A 20279-nucleotide genomic window follows, 5' to 3' on the forward strand; every position below is an offset into this window, starting at 1 on the left:
CTCATTGGTCACCCAACCTGCAGAGACCAGCCCAACTATTCCCAAAGCAACCCCCAGTTTTTCCCATAGTGAATCAGATACCACACATTCGATACCTACCAGTTCTGGGACACAGACAATTTCAGCCACTCCAACTCGGACTGTCTCCCCTGGTGTATCAGGGGTGGAAATCTCACTGGTCACAAGTTCTGGGGCAGAGACTGGCACAACTCTTACAACACTCACTGTTTCTCCAGGTCAACTGGAGACCACAGCCTCATGGGTCACCCATTCCGAGACAGAGGCCAGTTCAGCTGTTTCAGCTCTGCCTGCTTCCCCTGGGGAGCCAGATACAGCAGTCTCTTTGGTCACCCATCCTGCAGAGACCAGCCCAACAGTTCCCAGGACAACCCCCAATGTTTTCCACAGTGAATCATATACCACACCCTCAATGGCCACCAGCCGTGGGGCAGAAGCCAGTTCAGTTGTTCCAACTCCAGCTGTCTCCCCTGGTGTACCAGATACGGCGACCTCCCAGGTCCCTAGTTCTGAGACAGACGCCAATATGACTATTCCAACTCTGGATCTTTCTCCTGGTGAGTCAGTGACCACAGCCTCGATGGTCACTCATTCTGGGGTACAGACTAGTTCAGCCATTCCAGCTCCAACTGTCTCCTCTACTGTGCCAGAGCTGGTGACCTCAATGGTCACCAGTTCTGGGGCAGAAGCCAGTACAACTTTCACAACGCTGACTGTTTCTCCAGATCAACTGGAGACCACAGCCTTGTGGGTTACCCATCCTGGGACAGAAGCCAGTTCAGCTGTTTCAACTCAGACTGAGTCCCCACATAAGCCAGATATAACAGTCTCATCGGTCGCCCATTCTGCAGAGACCAGCCCAACTGTCCCCACAACACCTGCAGTTTTTTCCAAAAGTGAACCAGACACCACACACTCAGTCACCACCAGTCTTGGGACGGAAGCCAGTTCAGTTGTTCCAACTCCAGCCATCTCCCCTGGTGTACCAGATACGGTGACCTCCCAGGTCCCTAGTTCTGAGACAGACGCCAACATGACTGTTCCAAGTCTGACTCTTTCTCCTGGTGAACCAGCAACCACAGCCTCATTGGTCACCCAGTCCAGTGCCAAGACAAGCACAAGTTTTCCTGGCTCCACTGCTTTTCCTCATTTACCCGAGACCATAGCCTCACCATCCATCCAGCCCGAGTCGGAGACTAGTGCAGCTCTTCCAACTCAGACTGTTTCCCTCGGTCCGGCAGAAATAACATCCCTCACCACACCTGTGACCGAGACCAGCGGAGCTGATCTAGGTCCAACTGTCTCACTTGGTGTCCCTGCGGAAACAGCCTCCCTCTCCACCCACCCTGGCACACACATCAGCACAACTATTTCCACGTCAACTCTTTCCCCCATTTTAGTGGCAACCACAGGCTTACTGGCCACCAGCCCTGCATCAGATGCCAGCCCAGGTGTCCCAACATTGACTGCTGGTGTTCTGGGGCCTGTCAGTACCCCTGCAATCACTGGTGAGCCTCACACCTTAACCTCCTGGGGCACAGAACCCTCACCACCTGTCACCTCAGGTGGACTCCCTGAATTGGCCAAGACTGTGGCGGGGAACACTGTGACTTTGATAACATCAGAGACCCCAACACCACCTAAAACCAGTCACAGAGAAGGACTGAGTACGACCACTGTCCTGAAAACCACAACTCTTGAGACCACTAATTTAGCTGCTACAGGCTCAGGCCCCATCCCGGCAGAGACCACAGGCACCTCCAGTACATCAGCAGGAAGTCCCTTTGTCCATGAGACCTCAACTGGGATGTCCACCTTGACCTCTCTGAGTGTGACTTCAGAAACAAGTAAGAATGACTTTTTTTACTGTGGTAAAAATGTATACACACTGTAAAATCAGCCGTTCGGAATGTACAATTCAGTGCCATCAGTTATAGTCACAGTGTTGTATAAATATTATCCTATCTTTCTCCAACACTTGCCACCCCAAACAGGATCTGTGTACCCACTAGTTTTCCTTCCCCACTTCCCTCAGCCCCTGGTAACTCTCATCCACTTCCGTCTTCTTGAATTTGCCTATTTTAGGTATCTCACCTACGTGGAATCACACAGTGTGTGCGTGTGTGTGTGTGTGTGTGTGTGTGTGGCTTATTTCACTGAGAGCAATGTCATCGTGTTGTAGTGTGTATCAGAACTTCGTTCCTGTTTATGGATGAATGACTTTCCATCGTATGGCTGGACCACATTTCATCTGTCTGTTCGTCTGTTGATGGGCACTCGGGCTGTTTCCACCTTTTGGGTACCGTGGGTAATGCCGCTATGAATGTGGGTGTGCATGTATCTGGTTGAGTCCCTGTTTCCAATCCTTTGGGGTACATACGTAGAGAAAGAGTTGCTCAGTCATGCAATGTACTGGTTCGTTAGGGCAACAGTAATGAAGTACCAAACCCCAGGTGCCTGGAACAGTAGAAATGTATCCATTCTGGAGGCTGGAGGGACCCTGAGAGAATGCGTAGAACATGAACCTTGGAGTCATCCTCTCTGCAGGGGGTGGTAAGGGAGCTGTGGTATTTATCCACCAACTCCCATCGGTCATTGCTAGTGGGGTGCTCCCTGGGCCTGCTCCCCCAAGATGAAGAGATGCAGGTGCGACCGTGTGCCGAAATGGTAAGAGCCGAGGGGAAGTGGGAGGAGGGTGACCAGCTCATCCTGGTTTTCCCAAGACTGTCACCTTTCCAACTGGACGTCTGCATCCCAGGAACTCACATAGTCCTGGGAAAACTGAGATGGTTGGTCACCCTGTGTGGGAGGGTCTTGAACAGCAGGCCAATCTAGGCTAAACCCCAGCTCCGTGCTGGAGTTCAGGCGTGTCCTTGGAGCCTTCCCTCCCACCCCCAGCCCGGGCCTGACTCAGGACTGGGCTCATTTACTCTTCCCACCTCCACAGCTGCAGTTCCTTTCTTGACACCTTTTGCTGTCAACTTCACCATCACCAACCTGCATTACACAGAGGACATGGAAAACTCGGGCTCTGAGATATTCAATGCCACTGAGAGAGACCTGCAGCACCTGGTGAGAGCCCCCTGCCAATGCTCACCTTGTCCCAAGCCTGCCACACCCCAGAGTCTTGGCCCCTCCAGCTCATCACCCTCTCATTCGTTCCCAGCTCAGGACTCTGTTCAGAAACAGCAGTGTCGGTTCCCTCTATGCTGGCTGCAGGCTGACCTTGCTCAGGTAAGGCTTCTTCCAAAGCGCCGACAGAACCCCAATTCTCTCCCTTTTTGGTCCTCCACATCCCAGTCAACCACAGCCTTGGGGCTTTGCCAAGATGCAGCGTATCATAGTGGACCCGAAGTGTCCGGGTTTGAACCCTTGCTCTCCCATTTGCTAGCTCTGTGACCTTGGGCAAGTTGCATAACCTCTCTGTTCTTCAATCACATGATCTATAAAGCAGTGATAATCTAGTGTCTTATTATTGAGGTTATTAATCACTCATTGCAATGCCTGGCCCATCGTGAACACTCGATAAGATCCCATAGTATTAGCCAGTGTAGTATCTTTGCCAACTGCGTCCCCAGAATCCCTGACACTCTCCCTGCCCCAGCTCATATGTACCCTATTGGCGACAAATCCTGGACACTGCAGTTCTGCAGTATATTCCTGGAAAAGAGATAGGGACCTTCCCAAAGGATGTTACATAGAACCCAAGGGAAAAATAAACCAAATGTTGAATATGGTCAGGATATATTGCAATTTAAAAACTCCAAAGTAGACCTGAACTCTACAGAAATGGCCTGTTTTCTCCTCTCTGCCTATGCCCATTTGGTGTCCTCTGAGGTCAGGGGGCTCAGAGCCCTTTCCTTTCATTTCACGACCCTAGGACCTCTCCTTGGGGTCCTGCATCCAGCCAATGCAGGTCATCCTGCTAGAGACGTGGGTCCTCTACTCACATGACATCACGAGAAGAGGTTCCTGGAGTGCTACAGACCAAAACCGTCCTAAATGAGCTCCACCCACCACACCTACCCCATCACCCCATGAGATGGGCGAATCAATCAGATAGTATTGCCCATATAATATGCCGCCCAGAAAGCTACGTGATGTACGTGTTTCCATTCATTTCATCTTCACAACAATAGGATTATTATCCCACATTGCAGAAGAGAACACGGGGGCTCAGAGTAGTCAAGTTCCTTGAGAGGAGCTAGGATTGGAACCCAGAGCTTCCAGTTTTTGAGTCCCTCCTTTTAACCGCGATACAGCAGTACTCAAGGCCGCTGGGCTCAACAGCTTACATCCTTACAAGTACTCAGAACTCCAGTGAGCCTTTGGACTTGAGGGTTGTATCTGCCAGTATTTACTGAATTAGAAATTAAAACAAATGTTACAAATATGTATTTATTAATTTATTAAAAGTAATAAATCTATTACATGTTAACACAAGTAACATAATTTTTATGAATGGCAATAGTTCCTCCCCCCACCAAAAAAAAGCATAATAAGAAGAGAGCCATTATTTACATTTTTTGCAGATCTTTTTAAAGTCTGGTTTAGGAGAAAACAGTAGGATATCTGCTTCTGCATTTAATCCTTTACAATATTTCACTTTGTGGCCTCTGGAAAACATTTCACAGTATACTCCTGAGAGAATAAAAGTTAAAATAATGTCTTGGTATGCATATGAAAATATTTTTACTTGGTGGATTCTCTGTAAGAGTTTAGGAATACCAGGAGTCCCTGAGCCATACTGTGAGAACCATGCTTTAAGGCTTCAGAGGGGAGGGGGGTGGGGGAATGGGATAGGCTGGTGACGGGTAGTAAGGAGGGCACGTATTGCATGGTGCACTGGGTGTTATACGCAAGTAATGAATCATCGAACTTTACATCAGAAACCAGGGATGTACTGTATGGTGACTAACATAATATAATTTAAAAATATTATTATAAAAATAAATAAATAAATAAATAAATAAATAAATAAATAGCGTGGATAATAACAAGAATTCCCAGGCACGGGAGGGAGGGGATCTTTCTTCCTGTAAAGCCCCTGTTCTGGGTGAATCACTGTAGGTTCAGCTTAAATTCAGGACAAAAGTATTTTTGAACTACATTGCCCCATATCACCTCTTAATTCATTTTCTCTGTTTTTCTCCAAACTTGGTTGCCTGCCCCAAAGTTGCTCCCAAGCAGCTGACCTCAGCCTTGGGATTCACCAACTTGAAACAAAAGTCTTCCCTTCAGGGCTACAGGAGTGACTCACTCACCTCCAAGGTCTTCAGTCCTTTGCTGTTCCCTTCCATACGCTGCCTGGGCTCAGGATTCTCATTTCCTCCCTGGGAGGTCCACACCCGCAATCTTCTGGCCCCCGCAGGGCTCTGTACTTACCTTCTTGAGTGGACAGGGACTGGGCTGGGTGCTGGTAGTTGAAACAGTGAGCGTGAACCAATTAATAAAAAGATTGGGGAGCAAAAGAAGAAAACCAGGTACAGAGTAGGCCTGGAGAACACTGCACTTAAGGTGGGGTGGTCTGGATCCCCATATGAGAGAGAAAAAGATGTGTTTGAGACGGCAGGTGAAACCCGGAGAAGACCGCTAACGTAAACACCACGGGGTACAATTGAAGGAAGGAGTTGTCAAGAGTGCCCCACTCTCAAGTGTCTCTGCACGCCCCTATTCCCGTGTCCCTCCTTCCCCAGGGCTGAACAGGACGGAACAAGCACCAGAATGGACGCAGTCTGCACCTACCGCCTAGATCCCACAGGCTTCAGGCTGGACAGAGAGCGGCTGTACTGGGAGCTAAGCCAGCAGACCTACGGTGTCACGCGGCTGGGCCATTACACCCTGGACAGGGACAGTCTCTGTGTCAATGGTGAGTACCTCCATTGCTGTTGGGGTCTCCTTGCAGTGCAGTTTCTCAGTACCTGTGTTTATAGTTTTGGGCCAACCTAGAATTTCCATGGGGAATTCTCTTCCATCAGAACAGCCACAGAGCAACATCTCTCCCTCCCTCCCTCCCTCCCTTTCTCCTTCTCCTTCTCCTCCTTCTTCTCCCTCTCCCTCTTTTCTTTCTTTCTTTCTTTCTCTTTCTTTCTTTCTTTCTTTCTTTCTCTTTCTTTCTTTCTTTCTTTCTTTCTTTCTTATAAAACTAATATTTATTTTGTACACTGTCATTTTAAATATTAGAAGCTTTGAGAATGAAAGTGGTTTTGGGGGGGAGTGTTCTTAGGACCCTTCTTATCACATTATTTACAATACAGAGCTTGCCTTTTTCTATGCCAGGATGAATTGTCATATTATTTTCTAAATTTCAATCAGACTCTAGCATTTTACCCTGTGTGCTTTCCGTATGATAAACTATCTCTGAAAATTTCATTCATGTGAAGTTTTGTTTGCCGATGTCACTTCCTTTTTTGTTACAACTCTTCTTGTGAATGCTGGTAAGTGTGTCTTCACTACATTCCTCTGGTTGCACAAATGGAGTCTCTCGAATATCAGCAGGGTGAACATTCCACGGTCGCTTAATTTGTCTCCAAGTCCTACTATTATTTGTGTTTATTTTATTTAAGTTTTTAAAAAATTCCAGTTAGTTAGCAGACAGCGTTCCATTAGTTTCAGGTGTGCAGTATAGTGATTCGACACTTTCATCCACACCGAATGCTCACAGAACAGCTTCCAAGGTCTGGAATCCAGGCTCCCTGCATCGTCTTCTTCATTGCAGTGACCTTTCACAGAAACCCAACGGGAGCCTGAACCCATCAGGGAAGGAAGAGGGTAAAGCGAGCCCACGGTGGCTGTTGGCGTTCAGTCCTCCCCAGCAGCCAGCGAGTTCCCAAGGTGGTGACTGATCTGCTTCTTTCTCTTTGTCGTGACAGCCCGTGGCCCTTTGCTCGTCCTCCAGGGGCCATCCGGACTCCACCCCACCTGAGAATCAAACCTAAAGCCGTTAGCAATGTTTTTAGCAGTAAATCCCTCCTCGGCAATGCTCTTAGCAACAAAACCCACAGTAACACCTGCACTCGAGGCTCATATTTATGGAGGGATGCCTGTGATCCGGCACGTTGAGTGTGTTATGTTTGACAAACCCAGCCCAACACTCTGACATATTGTGTATATTTTACAGAGGAGCAAGCAAGGCTCGAGGAGGGAAATCTGCTTTCCCAAGATCAGACGACTGATAGAAGTGGTAGCATCAGGACTCAAACCCTAAGTTGCCTCTAAGGCCCTGAAGAGACCCCCTCGCTACTAGGCTACCCTGCAGGCTAACCCGGCTAGAACAAGCCTCAAATCTCAGGATGGGAAGGCATATCAAGGAGCTTCTAATACAACCATTTAAACTAATGCTCAATTAATTATGTCCCCACCGTGTTGCCTTTGATACTGTCTACATTGTCTTTCTATCTGGATTAAAACCTGTATTATATTTCAATAGTCCTCGAGAATGACTTTAAGCTGTAACTGACAGCGTGGCTTTGGGTGATTTACGGGTCTTCCTTTAAGTGCTGCTTCTGGTTTTTTGCTCACCCTGTGGCCCTGGGCAAGCCAGGCAACCTCTAGGCTTCAGTGTCTATTTTTAGAATGGAATTTTAAAAAAACGTCATTCAAGATTATTGTAAAGGTCAAATGAGGTAAATCCGGAATAAGTAAACCACAGGGCGGTCTCCGCTAGGTCCAGTCTCGAAGAAGAGTTTCATTTCCAGAAACCCGGTCAGACCACCAAATATGCAATAGGTCTGAGTTTTACTTGTGTTCCTTACAGAGCATCAGAGAGGATTCAATCCATGACCCAGAACCATATGTATTCAAACCCTCTTTTCCCCACATCCCTCTTACTCTCCGGCTTTATACTCTCTGGTTCACTCCCGCGTCTGTCTGCCTGCCTCACTCTCTCACCGTCATGATCTCAGTTCCACATTACGGAAGTCCAGGAACTACGTCCCAGATCACGCTGTCTCTGAAGTGTGGGGTAGTAGGATACACTCAGAGATCAAGGACAGAGTTATATTTAATTGGCATAAAAAACACGAATAAGGCCGGAAACACTCCCATAAATTGTTGCTGGTATCATTTGATGAGGTCGATGTGGTCCCAGGCACCTAGTGAACCCCGCAAGATGAGGGGTATTTTGGTCATCATCGTCTTTGTGGTTGATGACCACGAGGACAGCACAGCGGGGAGCACGGGAGTTCGAGGCAGTTAACTCATAAAGACTTGACGAGTCTCAGAGAAAGCACTTGAGAAAGTTCGTGTTGTGTGTTTCAAGTCCTACCCCTCACCCTTTTCTTAGCCTCCTCCCACCAGCTTACTCTTCCTCTCTGGCTCTCTCTGCAGGTTTTAACCATCAGTACTGGATCCCCACCACCAGCAGTAAGTCACAAGGGCCCAGATACCCCTGCACCCCTGGGACACTTCGTCCCTATGCCTGTTCCCCCCACCACCCTCCGGGTTCTCAGCCCCAGAACAGCGCCAGACCACCCACTAGCGATGCAAGCTCCTGTCAACAGCCCTGTCCTCTCATCCTCTCACTGCTGCATGATTGGGCCCAACAATTGATATTCATGTTGTATTCTTTCATTCCTTCAGCTCCCCTGACTTCCACATCCTCTCCGGGACTCCCTGCATCTCTGCCTCCCACCTCCAGCTCTACAGGTAGGAGTCTACCCTCTGAGTCCCATGAAACTTCAGCTCCTGTTCTGGTTGGTGAATCTCTGCATGATGGGGAATCTCTGGGTGGGACCCTGCTGCCCACCCAGCCCCAGCCTGTCCCACTGTCTCCCTTGCTCCCTCATCTCTGGCCATACCAGCCTCATTTCTGTTCTTCCAGGGACCAAACCTTCTTCCCTCCTCAGGGCCTTTGCTCTCATTGTAACGCGAATTCAGCTCTGTTCCTGGTTTCTCTTGGTCCTTCGGATTCAGGCCGGTTGGCTCTTGCTCAGGCCTCCTCCTATAAAGCAGCATTTCCCCATATCCCGCACGTGGGTGGGATCTAATCGCTATTCTCTCTCTATGAGCATTTCCGTCATGGAAATGACTACTGTTTGGATTTCTTGACTGCTCGAGCATTTGTGGCCTAAGGTCGGAGCACAGAATGTCTTGGTCCCTCCTCTTCCCACCAAAATGTCGATGACAGGTCAGCCTTTGGACACTCTGGGATGAGAGGATCGAGGTTTCCTTTTGAGCTGACATGATACATCTAACGTGGAGCCCCCCTCTCCTCCCTTGGCTGGCTGAGGAGGGAGAAGATCCCAGATGACCTATCTCAGGCTTCACCTACTGGCTACTACGGACAGAGAGACGGCACCAGTCCCTTCCCCCTGACATACAGCTCAGGCCTAAGACTGTGCTGGGTCTCCCCTTCTCTCCCTCCAGCTGCAGGTGTGGGTCCCACCCCGGTGCCATTCACCCTCAACTTCACCATCACCAACCTGCGCTGCACCCCAGACATGAGGCACCCAGGCTCCTTGAAGTTCAACTCCACTGAGAGGGCCCTGAGTCACCTGGTAAGAGCCTGACCATGCCTTCCCTGGCCTGCCTTGTCCTTGAGCCACCCGGTCACCTCAGCCCCTCCCGCTCACCTCTCTCCTTCCTCCCCAGCTTGGTCCCTTGTTGAAGAACACCAGGATTGGTCCTCTGTACTCTGGCTGCAGACTGACCTTGCTCAGGTGAGACGTCCCTCCCCTACAACATGAAGGCTTGCACTGTCACAAGCAAGTTCACCTGGAGGTCAGGACCTGAACAGAGCAACTAGAAGAATCATAAATGGCTGCGGCCTTCCAGGAATTCAGATAGAAGGCATCCACTCTGGCTGAGTGTATCAGAGAGGGCTTCCTGAAAGAGGTGGCTGTCAAATAAAGGTCTTAAATTACTTGGACAAGCAGAGCCATGGAGCATTCATGCTCCCTAGTCAGAAAGGGCAGCACTGACTCATTAGGCAGACATGAAATGAGGTACCTCAGGCCATGCCCTGTGACAGGTGCTAAGGGCGCCGAGAGAATCAGTCAGGGGCCTTCGCTCGAGGTACCCACAGTATAGAGAGGACAGCAGCCATACGGACTTAAAACCGTAATGGGAACGGGATTAGTACAATGATAAAGCACTACACGGAGGCCACAGGAGCCTGAAGATAGACTTTCAGTTCACTGTGAGGGCGTAGAGCGGACACAGGCTGGAGAAGGTGACGCCCGAACTGAATGAACATTAGCCAGAAGGAACTTCAGCAAAGGTATTTCAAGGGGTGGCTTATCTCTCAGATCTGTGGGCACCATGGATGTCAGCAGAGCCTTGCTGTGATATCCTTTATCCTAAGTAGTGCGCCGGTAGATACGGAGATGGGAGGGTTGGATGTGAGGATGGGACAGGAGGTGGGGAAACCTGGGGGATGTCGAGCTGGACCTGGATGTGGCTTGGACTAGGGAACCAAGGACAGGGGAAAGTCCAGGATGCTTCCACCTGTTTGGCTCTACATGTTTGGCTCATCCATGATGAAAAGGTCCCAGAAAAGAATGCATATGAGGAACCAGACAAGACCCAGTAAGAAAAACGTCATAAAACCAACGCTGGGGCCGGGGGCGGCAAGATGAAGGCGAGAGCTGAACAAAGAAGTCTCCCACATCTCAGGACGCCCCTATTCCCATGTCCCTACCACCCTAGGACTGAGAAGGCCGGAGCAGCAACTGGAGTGGACGTCATCTGCACCTACCATCCTGACCCCGTGGGCCCCAGGCTGAACAGAGAAGAACTGTACCAGGAGCTGAGTCAGCTGACCCACGGTGTCACGTGGCTGGGCACCTACACCCTGGACAGAGCCAGTCTCTACGTCAATGGTGAGTGTCTGTGCTGCGGCTGGGGTCTCCAGTCCCATGCTTCTTTATGCCAGTAGTTCTCAACCAGGATGATTCTGCTCCCCGGGGGGCATTAGCAATGTCTGGAGATATTTCATGTCATAACTGGAGTGGCACTAGTGACGTCCAGTGGGTAGAGGCCAGGGGTGCTGCTAAACATCCCGCAATACACCGTGCAGCCCTCCACCATGAAGTATCTAGACCAGACTGTCAATAACGCTGAATTTGAGAAATTGCTGTGTACACATTTACAGTTCTGATGCAAACCTAGCATTTCCTTGGGGACTCATTTTTGAATGCTTACCACACCATGGGAGGCTGATTTCCTTTTCCTTTCACCTCCTGGATGACATCTTCCTTCCTCCTTATTTCTGCTGCTTCCCATAGGACCCTAACCGTAGCGTGCAGACTCTAGGGAAAGAAGTGGGTGATGCAGAACTCTGTGGCTGAGGTTTCTGAATGGGCAGCAGGTGACATTGCCAGCCCTCACCCCATGTCATTCTCTCCATCATGACAACCAATATGCTAAGGTCCCGCGGGCCAGTCAGAGCTACACACACCTCATGAGATGACATCACACTTAGCACATACTCCCTGAATAATAACTACGTACACAGCGCCACTGGCAACAATCCTCCTAACAGCAGTGTGAACGCCGGGAATAGTAACTATAATTGTGGCTGATTCTTTTGTTTTTTTTTTAAGATTTTACATATTTATTTGAGAGAGAGCACAAGCAGGGGAGCAGCAGGCAAAGGGAGAGGGAGAGGCAGGCTCCCCGCAGAGCAGAGAGCCGGAAGTGGGGCTCGATCCCAGGATCGATTAGATGTTTAACCCACTGAGCCACCCAGGCATTAATTAGGGCTAATTCTTATCGAAACGTTCTTATGTGCCAGGAATTGTGATAAAGTCTTCGTTTGTATTATCTCGTCTTGATCTTACCCAAAATGCCGTGAGTGTTTATAGTCATTCTTACAGACGGAGCCATCTTGCATTCAGACAGGAAGTCATTTGCCCGAGATAATCCAGCCATCATGCATGACAGAGTCAGGACTCCAACAAAGCAGGATTGAATCTAAACCGCAAGTCCCTAACCACAAGGCAACACCGCAGATCCCCCAGAAAGAGAAAGCCTCAAATCTCAGGACAGGAAGGGCATGAATGACCTCTAACCTAACAATCTCACCCAATGCTTGATTAGTTATTTCCCCTGTATACCAACTTGGAGATTTCCTTAAAGCAAAGGCTAAGTGCTTGAGGGTTGGCGAGCGTCAGACCTGTTTGATGGTGGACAAGCTGAGCAACCGCTCTAGGCTTCAATAGCCCATTTTCAGAATGGAACAAACATACATACCATGCGGGATTGTCCTGAGAGCCAAATGAGAGCGCTCAGGAATAACCCAAGTAAATGGCAAGGCTCCTCTTGTCCCGTCTTCCCTCCTACCCCTCACAGAGCATCCAAGGAGGTGACCATGACTCAGAGAAACACTCATGAAAAATTTTCTTTTCCCCAATTCCTTTTCAGACTCCAATTTTTATACCACCCATCTGACCTCTAATTCTCTTCTCATGTTCATTATCCTAGCCCATTTCCAAAGTTTCTCTAATATTCCAAATCACAGGTACATCCCCTCTTCTCCGTCTTGTTCACCTCCACAGACCACTCTCCCAACCTGCCACAATTTTGTCACCTCTACATCACAAAAAAAAAAACCCCAGAAACTAAGCTAGAAAGAGAAAGTTATACTATCATAAAATTTTTTGAAGGGAGAGAAGCTGAGAGAGCAGGGATGAAGTTACCTTTGTGGATTGAGAGGACATCAGTAAGGCTGGGAACACACTTGTTTGTCAATCTGTCCCATTTCCGTGTCATGTGTCGTTCAGCATTATTTCTGGTGCATAGTACACTCCCAGTAAATAGGGACAGCCCTTACTATTGTATTTTTATTTCGGCAATAATAACAGTGATGATGTTCGTCATTATTTGCAAAGGACAAAGCACGTAAGGGTACTGAATAAAATGTAGTCATTATTGTTCATTTATAAATCTCAGCAAGTTTGTTAATGAATTTCATCTCTAGGTCTACCTTCTAGGCCTTCTTAACTCTTACCCGTTATAACAGTCCTTTACTCCTTCCTGCAGGTTATAACCATCGGTACTGGACCCCTACCACCAGCAGTGAGTATTCAAGACTGGGAAATTTCAATGTCCACTGGACCATTATTCCCCAAAGCACATTCTTCTGGAGAGAACCTGCCAATGCTCCCTTCCTAAGTGTCCAGCCTCCTTAAGTGTATTATGAAGATAATACAAATGTCTCCGAGGAGCCCCAAACTCACCCAGGGTTTTGCTCTGAGTCCAAAGAGAAGCCCAAATTCTAATGAACAGCTTCTGTCCCACATTCCTTTGGGATGAGACTTAATTTTTCCCATGTTGTTTTTTTTTTCTCGGCTCCAGTGACTTCTACATTCTCTCCAGAATCTTCCACGACTTTGTCCCCCATCCTCAGCTCTACAGGTAGGAGTCTGCTCTCTAGGACCTGTGAAACTTCAACTCCACATGGTCGAGTTGCCGTCAACCACCTGGCCTCAGCCTGTCCTACTCACTCTCTCCCTCACTCTCTGAGCTTTGGCCACATCAGACACTTGTCTGTTCCTCTAGTGTCCTCACCTCTGTCTGGCCTTTATACCAGCTCTTCCTGGAGATCAGCTGCACCTGGCACCTTATTGCTTTTCAAATCTCAGCTCAACCATCACCTTCTTTGAAAGACCCTCCTAGACCTAGTTATGTGCTATTTATGGCCCATAGGTTTTCCCTATCCACCACTGTAAGTATTTTCTCATGGAATTGACGACTGTTGGCTTTATTCAGTCTTTATGTATTTGTCACCTTGAAGCTGAACTTCTAGTCTGCACTTACTTTATCTTTATGGATGGGATGAATGGATGGACACAGCGACCTTGTATATGTCCACATTTGTGGATTCTATTTCAACATCCAGAAAATCACTCGGGATCTCCGTCATGAATTTGGTTCTTGCTCTGTCTCTTCATCTTCCCCAGATGAGGGCTCTTGAGTCTCCAGGAACCTGCACGGGGGCTCGATTTATGTCGGGAAACCTGTCTTACTCCAACTCTTAAGATTTATTTTAAAAATTGGGTCTATGGGTATTTTTCAAGCTGACGTCATGACTCAGGCTGAGTGTCCTTGACCTTGAACGCTGCCATGGAAGTCTGGAGGTGTGGGATACAAGCTGGTGTCCTGTAATTTGAATTCTGCCTTCTGGCATTCTGTGTTTCATGGGTCATGACACTGCAAACTTTTTACAAGTTTTAGACAGAATGCACACTCTCCACGTCCTTACTTCTCCACCCTGATCAACTCATCCATTTCTGTGACAGGCCTAACTCCTACAAGCTTGTAGATACGTGAAATGTGCCATAGACCAAGTCATTCCACAATGATGACATCATTTTCCTATAGACGCATTCAAGATTTCTTCTTTATCTGTGGTTTTCGGAAGTTTGAGTATGATGCATCTGAGCATGGCTTTCTTTCAGTTTATACTGCGTGGGATTTTTGAAGCTACCTATATCTGAAAATGTATGTTTTCAAGAAATTTGGGATAGTTTTTGCTACTATTTCTTTTTTTCCCCCCAGTTATACCAGTGTCATTTGTTTAGAAAATTTCTTTCTCCATTAAATTGTATGGGTACTCTTGTTGAAAATCAATTCATCATAAGTATGAGGATTTGTTTCTAGACTTTCAACTATACCCCACTGATCTACATTTCTATCCTCATCCAGTATCTTACTGTCTTGATTACTGTAGCTTTGTCTGCTGTAATTTTCTTTTTTGTGTGTTTTTATTTAAATTCCAGTTAGTTAACATACAATGTTATATTAGTTTCAGGTGTGCAGTACAGTGGTTCAACACTTCCATACATCGCCCGGTGCTCATCACAAGTGCCCTCCTTCATCCCCATCACCTATTTCACCCGCCCCCCCACCTCCCCTCTGGTGACCATCAGTTCTCTGTAGTTGAGAGTCTGTTTCTCGATTTGCCTCTCTATTTTTTTCCCTATGCTTGTTTGTTTTGTTTCTCAAATTCCACGTATGAGTGAAATCATGTGGTATTTGTCTTTCTCTGACTGACTTATTCTGCAGGCTCCATCCGTGTTGGTGCAAGTGGCAAGATTTCATTCTTTTTTTTATGGCTGAATAATATTCATATACATACATATATATATAAACATATATACACATACGTATGTGTATATATATGTATTTACATTTATACGTATGTTACATCTTCTTTACCCATTCATCCGTCGATGGACACTTGGGTTGTTCCCATAGTTTGGCTATTGTAGATATGCTGCTATCAACATTGTGCGCATGTATCCTTTGAATTACTATTTTTGTATTTTGGGGGGTAAATACCCAAGAGTGCAATTATTGGATCATAGGGTAGTTCTATTTTTAACTTTCTGAGGAAACTCCGTACTGTTTTCCAGAGTGGCTGCACCCGTTCGCATTCCCACCACCAGTGCAGGAGGGCTCCCCTTTCTCCACATCTTCGCTAACACCTGTTGTTTCCTGTAGTTTTGATTTTAGCCTTTCTGACAGGTGGGAGGCGATCTCTCATGGTAGTTTTGATTTATACCACACCTTGTTTATCCACTCATACGTCAATGGACACTTAGGCTGCTTCCACCTTTTGACTGTTGTGAATAGTGCCGCTATGAACACGGTTGTATGAACAGAAAGGTATCTATTTTTGCGTCAAAAAAGACATTGTAGCTGTGCTGTTTATTTGTTTGAGGGACTGGGGCAAAATTTACTTTCTCTGAGCCTCAGTTTCCCCAAGTGTGAAATGGAACTGGTAATACTTAACTCTCAGGATTGTGGCGAGGGTAAGCTGAGATCTTGTAGATGTGTGCCTGGTACAAAGTCTAGCACACGGTTGCTGTTCCTCAGATGAAATTTGTAAAGGGTATTGTCACCCAGTTCAGACCTCTGGCCTTTATTTCTTCATACCCTAATCCCAGGATGACCATACAGTTGTTTTTTGTTTGGTTGGTTGGTTGGTTTGGGGAGGCACTTTTGACAAAGAAAGGGAAGGTTGACATTAATAGTTATGTGAGAGCCACATGACTGTCCGGGGAAAACCAGGAGATGTGGTCAGTCCACGTATAATCCACTCTTCAAAGATGGCTTAATGAAACTGAGGCAGGAGTCACTCTCACAGGGAACAGGCTGGACCACTCAGCAGTTGCACATTCTCTCGTGGCCAAGTCAGAAGACTATGCTGGATCTCCACCCCAGGGGGCAGTGGAGTGACTTTGCTCCTTTTCCTCCCACCAACATGTCTACCAACTGTTTGTCCTTACACACATTGGGCTGAAAGGTTGAGGTTCTTTTCGCAGCTGGTGTCATCCATCCAGTATAGAGGCCCCTCCCCACCTGTAAGTCTGGCTGGGCACAAGGGTGACACAGGTGGGGTGGTAACCCTTGGATCTGCTGCTTACAGCCATCCCAGTCAGAGAGCATAATGAACCCTCTTCTCCCTTTCTGGCTGCAGGTGTGAGCCTGTCTCTGGTGCCCTTCACCCTCAACTTCACCCTCACCAGCCTGCGCTACACAGAGGACATGGGGCTCCCAGGATCTGAGCTATTCAATGCGATAGAGAGGACCTTGAATCGTCTGGTGAGAGCCCTTCCAATGCCTACCCTCCAGTGCTACTTTTGTCCTGCCCAGCCCCTCAGCCCATCTACTTACCTCCATGTCTTCCATCCCCAGCTCAAACCCTTGTTCCAGAACAGCAGCATTGGGCCCCTCTATTACGGCTGCAGATTGACCTTGCTCAGGTGAGAACTCCAGGGTACACATACAGGCAATGTGCCTGCTGACCACGAGCCGGGCCACCATCCCAGGGACGGCTGACCAGTCTGTGTCACATTGTTTTCCTAACCAGAGAATGCAGAATCGTCTCAGACTCTCCTTTCCAGGTGACAACGTTGACCTTTTCAGAAAGATCTTTCTCTGGGAACCATCAAGAAAACGACAAGTCAATCATGCCGGCTTTACCACAGGGAGCCCTAGTTTTCAGCCAGGAGTGATTTCCCTCCCAGGGGATATTTGGCAATGTCTGCAGACATTATTTGCTGTCGCACCTCAAGGGTGGGACTTGCTACTGGCATCTCCTGGGTGAGGCCAGGGGTGCTGCTCAATATTCGACGAGGCAGAGCACGGTCTCCCGGGGCCAAGAATTCTCTGACCTGAAATGCGTACGATGCCAAGGTTGGGAACCTTGCTCTAGGGGATGCATGATTCTCTCCCCTGCTTGTGTCACATTTTGGCTAATGATTGGCCTGCCTGGAACACCTAGCCAGCCCGCCCTTGTACTGTCCCCCGGCAATGACCAAATCCTGCTTTCTGACCTCTCGGAGGTAGACTTGGGATCAATCTGAGTAGTCACGTACAGTGGTTACACAGGTTTATTTAGAGTCTGACAGGCCTAGCTCCCCTACTTCGAGGCTGTGTGACCCCTACAAGGTACCTGACATCTCTGTGCCTCAGCCTCCACACCTGTTGATCGGAGTGTCTCAGTTGGCTTTCTTGTGCAACACATTTAGCCTATGATTCTGCTGGATGGTGATTTGGCCTGGATTCTGCTGGGAGATTCTCCTGCCCGAGCTGGCTCACCTGATCTCAGATGGGGCTCATTCATGTGTCCGCAGTCAGCTGTGGACTGGGATACCTTGGTTCTCCTCCACCTTGTCTCATCCTCCAGCAGGCTAGCTTGGGCTCACTTACATGCTCAGAGCTCCAGGAGCCGCAAGAAAGGGCGAGCCCTGTGGCACACACGCTTTCCAAGCCTCTGCTTGCATCGCATTCGTGACCGTCCATTGGCCGATGCCAGTCCTGTGGCCAAGCCCAGATTCAAGAGGTGGAGACACAGACTCCGCTTCTGATTGGGGGGAAGAATCTGTGGCCAGTTGTGTGAACATAACGAGAATTAACCTGAAAGGTGCTTAGCGAAGGAACTAACATATAGAGAGCATGCAGTAAATTATTCTCGACATTTCCTAGACCCAGGTGCTGAGAATTACTCTTGCATGTGGGAGCCCCCACGTGTACACTTGGGTCAGCTTACCCCTGTGCGAGATCTCCCAGTCACTGACGTTTTGTCTGAGGATGGATTGCTCTCAACTCCAAAGATATCATTGTTCTCCAGCCACCATGCCGTGCCTTCCCTTTCCCCTGGCCTTGAGATTTCTCTGGCTCTGGGATACCACATAGCCCCATGCCCTTCTCCACCCCAGGCTAGCTGCTTGGCCTCACTGTTTCTGTCAAAAGGCTCAGTCTCTCTCACTGCAAGGTCCATGCACTAAGAACTTTGTGTCTATTAATGCCTAATACAAATGGCTCCCCTTTCTTGAGCACTTGCTAGGGCTGTGAGGTCTGTCCTGTTCACCTGATAGATGAAAAACTGAGCCACAGAGAGGATGAGAGACTTATCAGAGTCACCCAGCAACCTAGCAGCAGAGCTGGGATTTAAGCAATTTGACATCGCCTATTTTTCACCCGGTCTAAGTCCCCCCCCTCGTGCTTCTGTTGTTAGCGTGTAGGTTGCCTTGTTATGATTGTCATTTTAAAGCTCCACAAACATCCTCTGTGCTCAGGGACCCTGGTTGTCCTATTCATTTCCAGTCCTCCTCCAACACCAAGGCCCTTCCAGCTTGCCCACCAGTCCTCCTGCTTTCTCTGTCACTTCCCTCAGGGAGGCTTTTCAGGCCCCCCCCCCCCCCCGGAGTCCCCACCTTGCCGTTCTCGTGTCCTTCCCTGCCCAGGCCTGAGAAAAAGAGAACAGCCACTGGAGTTGATGCTGTCTGTACTCACCGCCCTGACCCTGCGGGCACTAAGCTAGACAGAGAGAAGCTGTACTGGGAGCTGAGCCATCAGACCCATGGCGTCACCCAGCTGGGCTCCTTCACCCTGGACGAGAACAGCCTCTACGTCAATGGTGAGCAACCTTTTTGTAACCACAAGTCGAAGCAGAGAATCTGCCCCCAGGAAGGGATGTGGATTCTCCGCTTTGCCACAGGACCCATCATATGTATTATTTTCTACCTGAGCCATGTCCCTTGATGAGTCAAGGATCCCCATAGGCCCTCCAGTTCGCAGACCCCTTTCTTCCCTTTGTATCCCTGCATTTCAGGGCTGTGATTTACATACTTGTCTAGGCCACAAAGTCTTTATTCAGACTGATGAAAGAGGATATCCCTCTTCATTGGCTGAAGTCAATGACGATTCAAGCACCTGGCCATCTTTCTCCCTGTCAATATCTCAAAATCCCCTCTGGACCCTGAAAAGCACAGTTGGCAAACCCATTTCTAGAAATATTGGTATATTTATCTTCCCCAATAAATTGCAAACTCATGAAGACAGGGGGACTGAGTCTTTGATTTCTCAGCCTTTTAGGAACAAGGTATAGCTACCCCTGAATCATAATTGTTGAACTATGTAGACTTAAGTCTTTGTTGGGGGTAGGGGCTGGTGGGCTTTGGGCTGCATCTCGGACCTCCCTCCCGTGCTTGCATTCCAGTTCTCCTTTCCTCATTTCAGGTTACACCCACCAGACCTCAGCCCCCACATCCAGTGGTGAGTACCCACAGCCCTGACAACCAGATGCTCTCAGCCCCTGGTGAACAGCCACTGACCTCTTACCCCAGGGCCTGAGGGAGAGAAGAAGCCAGGAGACCCTCTCAGTGTCTCAGGGTCTTTACTTGCCAAGTGGGACCAGTCACACTCACAAGGTCATTGTGAAGGTTGAATGAAAGTGTACAGAAGCACACAGTACAGGGGCTACTGGGGAATGCAGTATGACAGCTGCCACTGGGCATGTGACCTGGGCCAGGCAGAGGGGGGAAGATGTCAGTCAGGTGGGGTCCCTCCCCTCACCAAGTTCCAGTGTATTGAGAGACTGGAATTGAATGTGCAGTTACAATCGACAATAATGATAAAAGAAAACCATGTCATTCAGCACTTAGACATGCCATGCCATGTACTCCTGCTTTTTAATTTTTTTAATTTTAATTTTTCATTTTGAAATAAATACAGATTCATAGGAAGTTGCAAAATGTAGTACAGAGTTCCCTGTGTGCTTCACCCAATTTCTCCTCAATGGTTACATAACTATAGGATAATATGATAACCTGGAAATGTTAAAATCCACAGACCCCACATTTCAGGTGTGACTAGTTTTACACGGACTCGCGTGTGTCCTCACGTGTGCATGCACTCGTGAGCGCGCGCGTGGTTCTGTGCCATTTTATCACAGAGATTTCTGTAAGCATCACTGCAATCAAGGTACAGAACGGTTCTATCACTGCAAAGATCTTTTTTTTTTTAAGATT

The 20279-nt window shown here is 48.2% G+C and overlaps 1 protein-coding gene across 1 annotated transcript in view; it reads left to right on the forward strand.

Annotated features, from left to right (window-relative positions):
• Window positions 1–20279, forward strand: part of LOC103676324 (mucin-16) — a 92802-nt gene that overhangs the window by 21518 nt on the left and 51005 nt on the right. Inside the window, 15 exon segments of the mRNA XM_040628278.1 lie at window positions 17–1889; window positions 2933–3090; window positions 3185–3252; window positions 5715–5887; window positions 8347–8382; window positions 8599–8664; window positions 9385–9515; window positions 9610–9677; window positions 10666–10838; window positions 13000–13035; window positions 13309–13374; window positions 16442–16566; window positions 16660–16727; window positions 18714–18886; window positions 19489–19524. Coding sequence (XP_040484212.1) covers window positions 17–1889; window positions 2933–3090; window positions 3185–3252; window positions 5715–5887; window positions 8347–8382; window positions 8599–8664; window positions 9385–9515; window positions 9610–9677; window positions 10666–10838; window positions 13000–13035; window positions 13309–13374; window positions 16442–16566; window positions 16660–16727; window positions 18714–18886; window positions 19489–19524 — 3250 coding nt within the window.

This window comes from Ursus maritimus, unplaced genomic scaffold, assembly GCF_017311325.1.
Source record: "Ursus maritimus isolate PB19 unplaced genomic scaffold, ASM1731132v1 scaffold_14, whole genome shotgun sequence".
NCBI lineage: Eukaryota > Metazoa > Chordata > Mammalia > Carnivora > Ursidae > Ursus > Ursus maritimus.